This window comes from Canis lupus, chromosome 2 (genome assembly GCF_048164855.1).
Source record: "Canis lupus baileyi chromosome 2, mCanLup2.hap1, whole genome shotgun sequence".
Lineage (NCBI taxonomy): Eukaryota > Metazoa > Chordata > Mammalia > Carnivora > Canidae > Canis > Canis lupus.
The window spans coordinates 3540803-3557650 of NC_132839.1; the positions used below are offsets into that span (position 1 = coordinate 3540803).

A 16848-nucleotide genomic window follows, 5' to 3' on the forward strand; every position below is an offset into this window, starting at 1 on the left:
TAACACAGTGTTATAGGTTCTCCATTGTATATTGATCAACTGTTGTTCATTTTCCATTAAGTTATAACACAAAAAGGCACAGCTGAAGCTCTGGCATTTTTAAGTCACTTTAGATCTTGTTGAATGAACACCTTGAACATGGGTAATGTTGGCCACCGAACCCTTTAGCAGAGAGCAGCTGAGCTGCTGCTTTGTTCAAGATGCTGTCTTAACGAAATGCAGATTTTCATACCTCTTTTGGACATTTCCAAGATGTATTGTTTCTGGGGGGACTCCCCAGGGACAACCAAATCTGCCTCCAGGAAGCCGTTTAAAATCAAACTGGCAGCATATTTTAGGATCAGGTCCGCACGTATGAGGGATGTCATAGCTGTAGAAGGGCATCATGTGGCAAAAAATATCTGTGCCAGATCCCAGATCTAAAATAAAGAGCCAACAGACAAACCTGGATTTATAAATTTTGTTTTCCCAAAATTGTTCAGAATGCCAGTACTTTCTATATATACATAATGCAAGCTCGACCCTAAATCCACAACCTAATCTAACTACTACTAAGGCATCAACTCCAGCGGCATTCGACGGCCACCAGCCTGAAGGAAGAGGCTCACATCTCAGTCTCTGTCCAGGTCTTCTATGGGAACTTAGCAGAGACCCATCAGGAACCAGCATCTGCTGGCCTGGACAGATACAAACCGAACAGAAGCAAAAGTTATCACTGGCTGACCCAAAATTAATGCCACGTCCATCCCTGGCTGCTAGCTCCTGCCACACGTGGGTCCCCATCAGTAACGGGACACACTGAGAAAGACCACTACGCTAGCCGCAGAGGAGGGGTGAGAAGAAGAGAGGAAGAGAAGGTAAAGGAAGAAGTTAGAAAGGCTTGTGAGAATCCTGGGCAAAGTGCAAGCATTTCTTGCTGTGAGGAGAAGAAAGAGCAACCAGAAGAGTTCGCAGAGTCTCCCCGATGTTCACCGATATAGAACCACTGGGACTTTTCACCAAGAGAGCAGCACAGAACAAGCGAAAGTACTTTTCAAAGCCAAAAATAGCAAGAATGAAAACAAAGCAAACGAAAAATATACAGAAAGCGAGCACTGGTTCCCAACGCAGAACTGTTTTTAATCAATCCTCAATGCCAGCAGGTGTCATCATGGCCCTTGAGAGATCAGCAGCCTGTCACCCAGGGATGGGGGCCTTAACCAAGGGTGAAAAGGGGTTATCTTTGTAGGCTCCTGGCCTGTAAATACTGTAAATCCCCCTTTATTTACATATGGATCCCTACTTTTCAGCAATGGGTTACGTGCTGCTTTTATAACAAAGACAGACACAACAACTGCAACGAAAACAAAAAGGCGACACACACATTTAAAAAAAAAAAAATGAAGATAACTGCTTCATTAAGAACCAGAACACACAAAGCAGCTCAAATGAGTTCCAAAACATAATTTTGAAGCAACATGTTCAAATCTATCTGGTAAGTGCTAAAATATTCCAGTTCTATCTCATACTCCATTTAGTTAAAGTAATTACCGGCTTTTCTAAATTTTAAAGCTATTATAATTTGTGTATTTCTGTGCTGGAAACTGTTTCCCTGAATCACACTGGAATGTGACATCATGGATGCTGGTCACTAACGCTTGCCATCCGCACAGAGGCCCTCCCGGTGGCGACTTTTCTTCCCTTTGCTGGTAGATCAAAGACACACTCAACATCTCCACTCCTACACCTCACACCATACTCTACAGCAACTCGTTTACACATTTCAGTTGGTCTCGTCTTTTATCAAATTAAGACTGTAATTCCCTTACAGGTAAGGAAATTTTCTTTATTTCTTCCAACTGTGGCATTAATTATATGAAAGTACTTAGTAATTTCTTGCTGATTGATATTTACAGGCAATTTTCATGTAGGAAACAATGTTAAATAGGGCCTCTTCAAATTAACAATTTTTTTTTAAATTAATATGTTCCTTTGCATTTGATCAAACCATACAGGATATAACCCCCTGCAAGTTCTTGTTTTTCCTACAGGTTTTATTTTCCAGAATAAGAAAATTATATAGTTAATTTCTTTCCTTATTAATAAAAAAAAAAAAAGCAGTACATATAAGGAAGTTACTGTCTGGATTTACAAATGAGTTTTTGAAAACACTTAAGGGGGGACCTAATTTTCACAGGAAAGCAAGAATGATGCAGTGCAGTAATTTCTGAACATTGTTTTAGCAACAAAACCCTTTTTGCAGATGAAATCTTACTGAGAACTCAGTACCAGGATGGCAGCAAATGCCAGGGAGTTAAAATCCTGGGCTTCTGAACTACACAAAGCTGGATTCAGATCTCGCCTCTGTACCTACTACCTGTATGACTTTTGGCAAATGACTTCCCAGCTCTATGCATCCATTTCTTCACCATTTTTTAAAAGGGATAAAAAGAGAATCAAATTTAAAGGATAAAGGTTTAGTGTGAAAGTAGATATAAAGCATATAATACAATGCATGGCCCATAATAAGAACTCAATAAAGAAAAAGAAATAATAAGGTATTCTGAATTAAATGAGTTAGGAAAGGCAAAAACCTCTCAAGAAGGTAATTCCTCCCCACCCCCCAGCAAAGAGCTATAGAAGTATGACCTTGGAACACCTGTGCGCCCACAGAATACAGCGTGAAAACAAGCAATGCGGGTAACAGGAGGGCTTTTTCCTCCTGTTCCAGGAGGACAGGATAAAGGTTTTAAAAGGCAATTCTTACTAGATGCAGAGACAGGAAAGACAGGAGGAGGAAACACTGGCTGAATGTGAAATAAATGACTGGATGTAAGTTCTAACACATGTTCAACTTTGTGACAAAACAGGTTCTTTTCAAAACAGAAGCAAATAAAAGCATTATTTACAAAAGACTAATTCCTTACATTTATTTACTTCCTTTGGGCATAAAAAAGAATCCACAATGTTCTCTAGATAAATATCCTCATCACTGCCTGAAAGAATCTTAACACAAATACACTGGGGAAAAAAAATTTTAAGAATGTGTATCTCCAAGCAAGCTAATTTTCAAGACACTCTGAATACAACCTGTAACAGCAGGAGTTCATAACCCTCATGAAACAAATAACATCTAGGTCAAGTGAGATCTTCCACTTTCATCAAAACCTACATACCCCAATTCTGTCTCCAAAAAAATTCCAGCGTTTTATGCAATGCAAAATGTTTCTTAACTGCATAATGAACTCTCTGAATAAGCATGTGAGAAAATCCAGCACGTTTGAGAAGGTAAGCCATTGTTGGTGAATGTCCAAAAGGATCAATAGCCCAACCGGACCGAGGTTTCACTCCTGTTGATAAAGAAAATAAGCGTTATTTTTTAAATTGATAATAAAATGAGGGATCCCTGGGTGGCGCAGCGGTTTGGCGCCTGCCTTTGACCCAGGGCCCGATCCTGGAGACCTGGGATCGAATCCCACATCGGGCTCCCGGTGCATGGAGCCTGCTTCTCCCTCTGCCTGTGTCTCTGCCCCCCCCCCCCTCTCTCTCTCTCTCTGTGACTATGATAAATAAAAAAATAAAAAAATAAAAAAATAAAAAAAATAAAATAAGATAATAAAATGAAAAGGAGTCACAACACATTCAGAGCCATCAGAGTTCTGTGGTTTTCTGGGTTTAAGGACAAAAGATCTGCCCCAAGTTACCCTTTAGCATATGATCCCAGCGGGTCTCCCAAACAGGGAGATGTCACCCCTTGCCATGTCTTCCCAGGCAGGGCAACTGCACCGGAGGTTAGTCAACTGGAGCTGAAAGAAGCACTCTGGCATCTTAGAAGGACTGGAGAGCTACTGCCATTTAGTGGTGCTAGAGAAACAGAGGACCGAGCCCCTGCCCTCTGAGACCTCCAGTCTGATTTTTCCTTGAGCTGGATAACCCAGCCACTTGCTATGTAACAAAGAAAAGTGAGCGAACGTATTTCAACCTGTACCCCCTCAGTCCCAACATCTGTCTTTCCTATCGCACAGCTCCAAATCTGCCACTAGCAGAACTAGCCAAAATAGCTGTACTAGGATCCATTAAATCTTAATGAAATATAATTATAATACAACACTGGTACTTTCTCTCTACCTAGAGAAGATCGATTGGAATTTTTCACAACTGACTCTCGGCAATCCTAAGAGCCACTGACAGCTCAATTTCACAAAGGGTACAATGTAAAAAATAAACATAATAAAGATTGGAATTAATGAAAGAAGACTATTCATCTGGCATTATACAAATCTCATCTTTTATTTATTCAGGACCCTCAAAAGAAAACTTGTCCATACAACCTATATGTATCTACCTAAGTACTAGGACTGTGTGCTTTTTTTTTTTTTTTTCAGTCAAATGCCTGTTTAGCACTTTCCATACACTTAGACGATGACAGGTTCTAGGATGACAAAGATGAATTCATCTTGATCTGACTGCACAGAATGTCATGCCAACAGGTGTAATACAGAGTGACAGAAAAGGGAGGGAAGGAAAGAACTCTGTAGAACAATCCTGAAGATGAGCAAAGAGCTGAAAAGCCAGCAAAGGAGACGAAGGACAGAAAGTCAGAACTCTCAGAGAGAGGACCAAGGGTATGTGTCAAAACTCAAAGAACTGACTACCTATTTTTGCACGTCACCTATGTAATTCACTTCTAAGAACTGAAAAGAGGTCTTGAACTCTCTATTTAGTATTTTGGGGGCTTTTTTGTGGTGCTATGGTTTAACAATTCTGGAACTCCTTTCCATGTATTCCACGATTGAGCAAATTTAAGACAAGGGAGCCAGGTTTCACACCGTTAGGAAAAGGAACTACCGAGTATGTAAATGTGGGAGAGCAGAATGTACTTTGTGACAATGAACTGCAATAGGAGGCATGAGCACTAACTTATGGTTTGGTAACACCCACACACCCACACTCACTTTCTAGCTCTGCCCCAGGAGGGCCTAGATGCAGAGATAGCTCAGTACCAATGAGCACACCTTAGCTCCTAGATGGTGACTTCTAAACGCTACGCTCTATTTAAAAATAACCTTAAAGAAATGGCCACCCAGGGAAGTGGCTGGAAAAATGCAAGATAAGCCCGGAACATATACTTTAGGGCATAAAGTAAAGAAATGATCAAAAAATCATGGGAACATATTAAAGTAACTCAGGAGACTGCCTGTGGGGGCTCCCACTACCCAAATTTGTGACAACTGGGGCATCAAAATAAACGACAGTCTTGGATGATAATCCATTGAATAAAATAAGAAGCCAAGAGATCCATGAGCCCCAAATAAGAAAATAAAAAAGAAATAAATAGGAAATAAAGGAAGTAAAAAGGAAAGGCATTCATTTCAGTAGAGCGCCAACTAAAAATTACAGAGTGAATGAGAGTTAGGAAATCATCAATGGATCTCAAAACATGCAAGTTTGATGAGAAATAGGATATTTACCTAATCTCAATGTGTCTCCCACAAATAAGATATTAATTAAAGAAGAAAATCTAATAGTCTAAATCTATAGCAAAGAAACTTAAAAGACACAAATTAAGCAATTGATGGAGGCTGGGAGCCCCAGTATCAGAACTGGGAGATCTCACTGGCCTCCTGGTAGGAGGTGCTGAGAACAGCAGAACATCGCTGCAGTGACATCTGAGCAAAATAAGTAGGATGGATTAGGTTAGGGTGGGTTAGGGTAGGTTAGATAGGGAGGAAGGGAGGCAGGGAGGGAGGGAGGAAAAATAACCTGAAGCTAATCTTGAGGAAACAGACACACTCAATAGAAAGACTTTCTACCACAAACGGTCTGCACTCCTCAAAAATATCAAGGTCAAGATATTTTTTTAAAAGGCTAAGGAGCTAACTGTTCCAGATTAAAGGAGACTGAAGAGATGTTATAAATAAATGCAACATAGGACCATGGTTGAATCCTGGACTTCAAAGAAAAATTTTTAAAAAGTACCTTTTATTAAAAAAAAAATTCTATTGGCACAATTTGAATACAACCTATGAGTTAGATGCTGCTAACATTCTGGATTTGATAACTGTCTTCTGCTTATATAAGAAAATGTCCTTATTCCTTAGAAAATACACAGAGAAGTCCTGGAAGATAAGAAGATGCCTCCAACTTAAATGGTTCAGAAAAACATGCATATGAATCTAAGCACGGGACGTATGAGCGAGCCTTCCCAGCTGTCACACAACTTTTATTTAAGTTTGAAACCATATCAAAATTAAGTTATAGAATAACAAAAGGTCGCACTGTCCTAAAAAACAAGGGCAGAATTAGTTTACAAGTGAGAGTTGAAATCATCGAATTCTACAGTGACATCAGATTTTAGCATCGTTAGTGACATCGTCCACAGCAAACTCACTTGATCCACAGGAGCGACAACCCAGCTTCAGTGGACTGAAGAGTCCCTGGGAGGTGATGATCCAGAAAAGAATATAAACCCTATTTTTAAAAACTTTGATATAAAAAGAGGTAAGAGCTAGGCAGAGACCTAGAAAGGATGCCAGTATCCTGCTAAGGATTTCCTTGGTATGGCAAGTATTGTTTTAAAAGGGGGTGAGGGGCGAACTTAGGTAAAATTGCAGCATTAAAAAAACCAAAGTTTTACAAAGAGGGCATGTTCATCAATAAAACTGGGAAAGATTGTGAAAAAGTTTTTGTGTCATCAAGCAAGATGAAGATTACTAAAGTATGTAAAAGTAAAAATTGTCAGGAAAAATGACAAGAAATGGTCATTAAAAGGAATAAATAGACCTCTCAATTTCTGTCAAACCTAAGAGACTTAAAAATTAGAACATAAGTAATATGAATAATTAATAAAACTGGACTATTCCAAATTTTTTTTTAAAAGATTTTATTTATTTATTCATGAGAGACACACAGAGAGAGGCAGAGACACAGGCAGAGGGAGAAGCAGGCTCCATGCAGGGAGCCCGACGTGGGACTCGATCCCAGGTCTCCAGGATCAGGCCCTGGGCCCAAGGCAGACGCCCAACCACAGAGCCACCCAGGTGTCCCAATATTTTTCATATTAAAGCATATGAGAAATAAGGAACAGTTAGAAAACTGGATCTTTTGGGCAAAAGACAATTTTATTAACTCAAATTTTAAAAAGTTTAATGATCGTATTAGTGTAAGAGTTCACAAAAGCAGAAATTAACAACAAAAACACTAAACAATTTAAAAAGCATTCCATGACCAAACACTAAAAAAAAATCAAGTATCCAAAGTAACGTGTTGTTCTAAACTGCTTAGAAAACAAAACATGAATTTATAAGATGTAGCCAAAGCTACAAAAAGAAACTGCATATTCTCAAATGTGTTATCTAAATAAGAGCTAAAACCGTAAAATTCCTAGGGGAAAAAAAAGGAAACCACAGAGTAAATCCTTATGACCTCAGGTGAGACCATGGTTTCTTAGCTGTGACATCAAAAACACAAGTGACAAAAGAAAATAAATTAAACTGTACTTCATCAAAATCAAAATTTCTGTGCATCAGAGAACACCTTTACAAAACTGAAAAAAAAAAAAAAAAAACACCACAAAACGGGAAAAAATATTTGCAAATTATCATCTGACAAGAAAACTTGTGTCAAGAATACATAAGGAACTCTTACAAGTCAACAAAAAAAAAGGACAGAAACCCAATTGTAAAAATAGGCAAATTTGAACATTTCTCGAAAAGAGATACACGAACAGCCACTAGGCACAGAAAGGATGCGTGAGGGCACGAGTGTCTGGGGAACCGCAGTCACAGCTGTAATGGGGGGGCCACTGGGCACACCCCGCGTGGCCAAAATTAAAACGATGTCAAATGTTGCTGCGCTCGTGGAGGAATCCGAACCCCCCGACGTTGCCGGGGAGAACCGTAGAATCGTACAGCCGTTTCGGAAAGCAATCAGGCCGCTCCTGCAAAGGCCAAACACAGAGCTACCGTGTGACCCCCCAGCAATTCCGTTCCTGGGTATATACACCCCAAAGAAACGAAAACATAGGTCCTCGCTAAGACTGGCACAGGTGTGGGGTGGGAGGATGGGGTCCCTGGAGGTGGGCATGAAGGAGGGCACGTGATGTGATGACATGCACCAGGTGCTGTGTGCAGCTGATGAATCACTAAATTCTACGTCTGCGATACTACACTCTATGTTAATTAAATTGAAATTAAAAAAAAAAAAAAGTTTTGCTGGGTTAAAAAAACAAAACTTATACAAGTATGTATAGCAGCGTTCTTCACAGCAGCCAAAATGGGGAACACTCTAAATGTCCATCAAATGAAGAAAGGAGAAATAAATGGGGTCTTTCCAAACAAGATAATATTATTCAGCTATAAAAAGGGATAAAGCACAGATACATGTTCATTCATGTTCAACATGAACACGAACGTCATGCCAAGTAAAAAGAGGCCAGTTACAAAGGCCATACGGTATGATCCTGGGTATGTGAAATGCCCAGAATAGTTAAATCCATACACATACAGAAAAGCATATTTGAGGGCACCTGGGTGGCTCAGTCGGTTAAGCATCTGACTCTTGCTCTTGGCTCGGGTCATGATCTGAGCATCCTGAGATCGAGCCTCATGTCAGGCTCCGTGCTCAATACGGAGTCTGCTTGGACTCTCTCTCTCTCTCCCTCTGCCCCGGTGCCCCTACAGCCTCTCTGTCTCTAAAATGAATAAATACATCTTAAGAGGAGAGGAGAGAGGAGAGAGAGGAGAGAGAGGAGAGAGAGGAGAGAGAGGAGAGAGAGGAGAGGGAGGAGAGGGAGGAGAGGGAGGAGAGGGAGGAGAGGGAGGAGAGGGAGGAGAGGGAGGAGAGGGAGGAGAGGGAGGAGAGGGAGGAGAGGGAGGAGAGGGAGGAGAGGGAGGAGAGGGAGGAGAGGGAGGAGAGGGAGGAGAGGGAGGAGAGGGAGGAGAGGGAGGAGAGGAGAGGAGAGGAGAGGAGAGGAGAGGAGAGGAGAGGAGAGGAGAGGAGAGGAGAGGAGAGGAGAGAGGAGAGGAGAGAGGAGAGAGGAGAGAGGAGAGAGGAGAGAGGAGAGAGGAGAGAGGAGAGAGGAGAGAGGAGAGAGGAGAGAGGAGAGAGGAGAGAAGGCAGCTCAGTGGTGGTGTGGGCCTGGGGGCACAGAAGGTAGAGCCAGAAAGGAGCGTGACTCTTCATGGGTAAAAGATTTCTTTTGAGGATGTTGAAAATGTTCTAAAAATAGACGGTGGTAATGGCTGTACAACCCTGTGAATATACTAAAAAGTATGGGACTGTTCACTCTAAGTGGGTAAATTCTATGACATGGGAGATGATACGGTTATAAGAAGGATACAAGAGTCAGTCCATATATACGAAGTTCTGGGATGGGCAAAAATAATCTACAGCAATGGAAATCAGAGAGCAGTTGGCTGCGGGAGAGTAAAGAGGATGAGGGAACTTTCTGGGGTACAGAAAATGTGACTTAATTGGGTATATTTATGTGCCAAAGCCTGAACTCTATAGCTAAGATTTACACATTGCGCTGCATATGACGTATAGGTCAGTAAAAGCTGAACATAAAGAGAAAAATCCCCCGAAACTGAGGTTTATAAAGGAAGAATTCTTGGTTTAGAAGACAGTGAAGTACTTATGTGGCACCACGAAGGAGGTCCCCAAGCTTGCCACCCCCATTTAGTGGTCTGGTAAGAAAACGTACAGGACTCGGCATAAAGTCCTACTCACAGCGAGGATTTATTACAGTGAAAGGCTGCGCTGCAAAATCCACAAAGGGAAAAGGCACGGAGGGTACGGCGTCCACGGAAAAGCCAGTGCAGGCTTCTAGGGGTGCGTTCCCTGCGGAGTCATGCAGGATGGGTTCAAGCCTCCAGGCTGTGGCCGCCGAAATAACCGTGACAACAGCGAAATGTGGTCCACCGAGGAAGCTCCTGAGAGTCAGTGTTCAGGGTACTTTTTTTTTGGGGGGGGGGCTGGTCATGGAGCCTTGTGGACATTAAGATCCCAGGCTTCCAGAAGGAAAAGAACTTAATTCAGGATCACAGTAGCATCTGTAGTGACCAGCATACGTTTTTACAGAGTTTAAAAACAGTGAACCAATTCCATGGTTTCTGTATGGTTAAGTACGCATGTTTTTTATTGAAGTTATTTCTCAGCATTTCTGATTTTTTTGCTATTTAATTTTTTTTCTTTCTGTGTTAGTGAGAAAAAAATCCCTGCCACCCCCATTCATTCTTTCGTTATCTTCTGGAATAATGCAAACTTAAAAGTTGTAAAATTAATACAGAGAACTCCCATAAGCTCCTCAACCAGGTTTATCAATTATTACCCTATTTGCTTTGTTTTTTTCTTCTTTCGCCACGCTGCTGCTGTGATTGCCGTTATTATTAGAATAAGTTGCAGATATCACGCCCGTACAAAAAAGAGATAACGTGGCAGGTCTGAAAGCCCTATCTTTAGAAAGGTCTTGCTTGGAAGGTTTGCCCTTGGCTGGCATCTGGGGACTTGGATTTCTCAAACGCTACAAAACCGTACTGAGATGTGAAATAGCTGGAAAGAACTGCACGCCATGTTGCAGGAGGCAAATATTAGACACCACAAAGATTTAAATGAGTGTCATGTTCTCATGAGTCGCAGCGAACATCTGATTTCACCGGGGCAGCCTTCTCGTACCCACGTCTTGCGGCAACAAGAGCCTTCCTCCCCTGGAGGACCTATGCACGTGGCGCCAGTGAAGCTGACCGTGCCTTCCACAGACTCCTCTCTCCTTGACCAGGTCCAATAAGCTGACTAGGCCGTGGCGACAGCAAACTCTAGACCTCTGGCCACAGAAACTGGCTCAGAGTTACACAATTAAGGCCCCGTAAGCCAATTAGGCAACGTATTAAGGAAAACTTGTCCTGATTAGATGGAGAAGATGAGAATCCTAGCTGCCTATGACCATCTTACTCCCCATGTGAAGAGAACCTAGAGCAGACTAAAGCTATGCAAAAAAGGAGCAGAACCAAGTAGCACCTGGGTGGCTCAGTCGACGGAGTGTCCGATTCTTGATTTCAGCTCAGGTTATGACCTCAGGGTTGTGAGATCAAGCCCCAAGTTGGGCTCCGTGCTGGGTGTGGAGCCTGCTTAAGATTTTGTCTCCCTCTCTCCCCTGCTTCTCCCCCACCCTCTGTCTCTTAATTAAAACTAAATAAATAAGCAAGCAAAGCCAAAAGAGACAGTGTCCACACAACACAATTTGAGTCCCCTGGATCCAACCCTACCTGAAGCTACTTCACACACCTCTGGATCCAACCCAACCTGAAACTACTTCACACACCTGGATCCAACCTTACCTGAAGCTACTTCACACACCTCTGGATCCAACCTTACCTGAAGCTACTTCACACACCTCTGGATCCAACCCAACCTGAAGCTACTTCACACACCTGGATCCAACCCTACCTGAAACTACTTCACACACCTGGATCCAACCTTACCTGAAGCTACTTCACACACCTGGATCCAACGCTACCTGAAGCTACTTCACACACCTCTGGATCCAACCCAACCTGAAGCTACTTCACACACCTGGATCCAACCCTACCTGAAACTACTTCACACACCTGGATCAAACCTTACCTGAAGCTACTTCACACACCTCTGGATCCAACCCAACCTGAAGCTACTTCACACACCTGGATCCAACCCTACCTGAAGCTACTTCACACACCTGGATCCAACCCTACCTGAAGCTACTTCACACACCTGGATCCAACCCTACCTGAAGCTACTTCACACACCTGGATCCAAACCCTACCTGAAGCTACTTCACACACCTCTGGACCCAACCCTACCTGAAGCTACCGCACCTCTGGAATCCTCCATGACAAAATTAGTATCTTCCTTTCATTATTCTTTCTGTTTCTTAGGCAAGTAAATCAGGTTTTTGCCTCTTCTAGCCAATAGTTTTAACTAACAAAAAATTAAAATCCCAGTGTTCGAAAAAAATTATTCTAGAATTAGTAAGAATAGTACGCAAAATAATAGATCACAGAGTAGATGACCCTAAAAGTGACCATATTATGTTTATGTAACCTAGCTTATGACTGAAGAGACATCAAAAGTTAATGTAGGATAAAAAGAAAATACAGGGAAAATTGGTTATTTAAAAAAATAATAGAGCCTCATCTCACACATTGCCCAAAATTAACTGCCCAAAGTAGTCCAAATGAAGGAGAAAGACATCAATACATACCTAGATTTTTTTCCAGCCACTGATGTCCTTCAATTAGTTGGTCAATTATGGCAAAATAATGTGCAGCAGCTTCATCTGGCATGACCCAGCCACCTGTCACGATTTCGAACTGACCATTTTGTAGCAAACTAGAGAGAAAATAATATATGAGTTTATGATAACATATGCAAGAAAAGTTCAAATAAAAGATCTAAAATAGCATAGACACTAGGGACAGCCTGTAAGCACATAGAATTCATACTAGTTACCAAAAAAAAAAAAAACTTTTTTTTTTTTTAAACCAGGGAATAAATTTCAACTTTGGGGCCCTGGTGATAAGACATCCTTAGTGAAGTGTCTGTGGTGACCCCTCCTTTCCAGGCAAAGCCACTGCAGGTCACTCTGGAAGTTCCTTTTCATAAGGTTATAATCTCCCGGACAACTTCCAAGATCCTGATGTCAGGAGACACATCTGAAATATTTCTGAACCTTCCAGAGCACCTAGCAAAGTGCTTTACTTGCAGTATACACTGAATGCATGCTTATTGGAAGACTGTCATTTTAAGCCTGATATTTGCTCCCATACACCTGCACTGAATAATCAATATGTATTTTGGTCCTTCTGACTATGGAAAGTTAATCATGCAAACCGCACAAAAGTAATAATAAAGGTAAAAGCAAGTAAATAACACATGCCTCTGGGAATATAGATCATAAGCGCTTTGGCTCCAGATTCAGTTAAAATGTGTCTCTATAGTTTATTTTGCGTTGAGTGAAGAGCTCTAACATCGCCATCATCTGTCCACGGGGTACTCCTTTGCCATAATACCATACACGGTAAGCATATCCCCAGCCCTACGACAAAGGAATTGTTACAAGATCTCTTCCTCCAGGAAAAAACAAACTCATAGACTGATAAATATTTGAAGAAGTACCTGGGGAAGTACAGAAGTCAAGAATTTAAGCAAACACCTTAAATGCCATGGACCTGGCAGTAAGATGGTCTGAAAAGTAGTGTAGAATTTCAGAAAGAAAAGCAGCTTTAATAAGGACGCGCAGCACATGACACCACCCCTAACCTCCAAGTGCCAAGCCAAATTTAGTAGACACGGCCCAGAGGCATAAGAGATAAACATTTCCTTACAAGAGATCCTATAACAGAGTCCACAGCATTGACACATCTGATTTACTCAAACATACGCGTAATCGTATAATCCGTGACAGACTGGAGAGCGGACACAATTTTCAAGAATGAATGGATGAATGCCTTCCTTGTATAAAATCTTTAAATGTTAATTTAATCTGTCTTGCCATGGGAATCACCCACTAACGTAATTTCACACGGAGACTATGCTGGCTCACTGTAGTGTCTAAAAAACCCCAAAGGTCCAGTCCAACGTTAGATTCTCATTGGCCCAAATTAAGAACTTACGATATAGAAGTCAGAAATTTCTAAAAAAAAAATAAAAATAAAAAAGTCATTTCTTTAACACAACTGAATCCAAGGCTATTTCGTCCTGTTCTTACTGTCAAACTGCTTCTAGTCATTTTTCTTTCTAGTCTTCCTGGTGTTTGCCAGATTTAGCCACCTTCCGGAGGCCTTGGCCCAGGCCCAGCTCTCATGTCTTACAGCCAGTACTTGGAAGCCTGAGACGTCAGGAGAGAATTGGGATCTAATCTCTCTCTGGCCATCAAATATAGAAACGTGGCTCCTTATCTCCGCATTCCAGTCAACAGATCTTTTGGAAAATCTCAGAAATAAATTGATCGAAAAAAAGTCTTTGCTGCTTCTGAACAGAAAGCGGAAATCACAGATTAAGAAATCTAAAAATGAAAATGAAAAAAAAAAATCACTCAAGGGTGCTTGGGGGGCTCAGTGGTGGAGCGGCTGCCTTCAGCTCCAGTTGTGATCCCGGGGACCTGGGATCGAGTCCTGCATCGGGCTGCCTGCTCAGTGGGGAGACAAACCGCTGACAAACCCCCTCCTGCCCCCTCTGCTTGTGCGCACTCTCTCTTTCTCTCAGTCAAATGAATACGTAAATAAATCTGTTTAAAAAAAATGACTCCAATGATGTAATTTTTCATCTATGAGTTTTGTTTTACCTACATGGTCCCTGTCCCACAGGCATGAACGGGCCCCAAGAAACCGCTAAGTGAGCAACAAATCGCACCTGCGGGCCACAGCAACCGGTCGCCCGGGGCCCTGCACCTGCCCCGCCCTTCCCTGCTTGTCTGGATCCCGGGCTGAGGGCTGAGGTTGCGAGTGCAACGGTTACCTTAACGACGGTCTTGTCACTTAATTTTGGGAAGGCATAAAAGTCCTCCTGTGCATTCCGTTCTCCAGAACCTTCTTACTTACTCTCTTCTCCCTATTTTCCCCGAACTGACAGGGGCCTGCTGTCCTCCTGGGTCCCCTCCAGTCCAAGTTTCCTGGGGACAGTCCCCGGGTGCCCAGCCCAGCTCAGCAGCACTTGCCAGCACCAGAGTCCCCCGGTCCCCCGAGTGTCCCCCTGTCCCCAGTACCGAGAGAACGGGGACCAGGCCGCGCGGTGTGCTCACCGTTCCAGGCCCAGCGCCGGGCACGTAAGGGGCACCCTGGCTGTCGGAGACTCCCATCAACGAGCAGCCCGACTCGGTACTGCCTGGGGGCCGGGGTGCCAGGGGGCATCGGGGGGGGGGGGGGCGGGGCGCCAACCCGGGCAGCCGAGGCGCGAGCGGTGCCACCCGAGGACGAAGCTGGGGCCGTGGAAGAGGCGGGCGGGCGGCCACTCCCGGCCCCGGGGCCCTGGGCGCACCCGCGTGGGGACCTGGGCACGGCCACACTGCTGTACCTCGGCACCTCTGCACCTCGCCCACGGAGGCTCCCAGCCGAGCGGGCGGGAAAAGAGAAGTTCAGGAGAAGAGGCGGATCCACGAACCAAGCTGCGGGGAGCTGGAGCTGGAGCTGGAGCTGGCGCAAGGGGCCGAGGCGAGGAGGGGAGGACAGAGCTGCCACGGGAGGCGCAAGGACCACGCAGAAGGGAGACAGAAAAGGGAGCAGAGGCAACCGGGCATGCTAAGATAAAAAGAACAAGTCTGTGAAAATAGCCTCAAACATTCTAGGAAGCAGTAATGAGGTGCTACAACCTGCGCTCCCACTTGGTACAAGGTATTTTTATAGTTAAAAAGGTACCACGTCATTGTGACCTGCTCAGAAACAGATGCATCAGTGGGTCAGGACATAAAGCTGAGAAATAAACTTTTAAAATATTTATACTATTAAAATAGCGAATTGCGTTAGTGGGAAAGAATGGGATATGGTTTTCTTCATAGAAGCTTGAAGCAGAGAGATTTATCTACTTACTTACTTACGTATGTTCTTATTTATTTATTTTAAGATTTTATTTCTTTATTCATGAGACACAGAGAGAGAGAGGCAGAGACTCAGGCAGAGGGAGAAGCAGGCTTCCTGCAGGGAGCGGATGCGGGACTTGATCCCAGGACCCCGGGGTGACGCCCTGAGCTGAAGGCAGATGCTCAACCACTGAGCCACCCAGACGTCCCAAAGCAGAGGGATTTAAAACAAACTCGTAAGAAAGTCAAGTTATCAGGACGCCTGTGTCCTGACTTGAACCAAATGGGGGGGGGTGGGGGGTGGGAAATACATGATGCAAAATACGAAGTATGTAACAATGACTATGGACAGATGGTCAGCTTGGGGACTGTTCCTCGTCCACTGAATTGTCTTTCCTAATCTATGCATAGGAATGGTAAGAACCAGATGATAAACTGGAAGATTTTTAGAGGCAGAAAGGTTTTGTTTGACATAAAATATTTACTGTTTTAGGGAAAAACACTCACCACAAAACCAAACCAAACCCTCACACACAGAAACTGCAGGAAAGAGACGTGCACAAAATTCCCTCGTAGATGCCTGCATCCTACAATAAATACAGCAAGTACTTAAGAAGTATCTCACGAAGGACAGAAAAACACAAAGGTCCAAAGAAACAGGAGGAAAACATTAACCTGATGACTGAGAACCACAGCAAGGACAGTCATCATTTAGTAACAAGTACGAAAAAGTAGGACTGGCATTCTCCAGAAACAGCACCTCAGCAAAGACTTAGAAAAATATTTATAAGCAATAACAGAAGAGCGGTGATAGTCTTCAAAAAGAGAACCATATTTAAAATCGCCACTGTTAGCAATACAAGGAAAATAAAATCAAAACAGACTGCAACTGCACATTTGAGACTTTTATATATATATTATATATATATATGCACATATATATATATATATATATTTTTTTTTTTATCAAGCAGCCAGAAATACCTACAGCTAAAGTTACTTAGAACAAATACAGGTACTTCCCATTTCCATGCACTTAGTATTCAGCAAGCAACAACAACCAAGCTATTTCTCTGGACTAGAGAAATACAAAATTTAAAAAGACATGCCCACTCCATAGGACGTACTGCTTGGTGTCTGCCAGGAGACTGGCTTCCTGCAAATTTTCTATGCCTCTGCTGTCCTCCTATTTCCTAAGAAACACGAGATCTGGAAGCAAAAGTGAAAAGACACGGAAAGGGGGGGAAAGAAAGAGAAGAAAATATACATACAGGAAACAGGAAACCAGGCACTTCAACTTTCAAAATTAACAACACTCC

At 42.9% G+C, this 16848-nt stretch overlaps 1 protein-coding gene across 1 annotated transcript in view; it reads right to left on the reverse strand.

Moving 5' to 3' along the window:
• The window catches only part of MAN2A1 (mannosidase alpha class 2A member 1), a 162051-nt gene that overhangs the window by 90058 nt on the left and 55145 nt on the right, over nt 1-16848 (reverse strand). Inside the window, exons 5-7 of the mRNA XM_072788203.1 lie at nt 12218-12345; nt 3156-3329; nt 233-419 (exon numbers count right to left, since the gene is read on the reverse strand). Coding sequence (XP_072644304.1) covers nt 233-419; nt 3156-3329; nt 12218-12345 — 489 coding nt within the window. The remainder of the gene's footprint in view (nt 1-232; nt 420-3155; nt 3330-12217; nt 12346-16848) is intronic.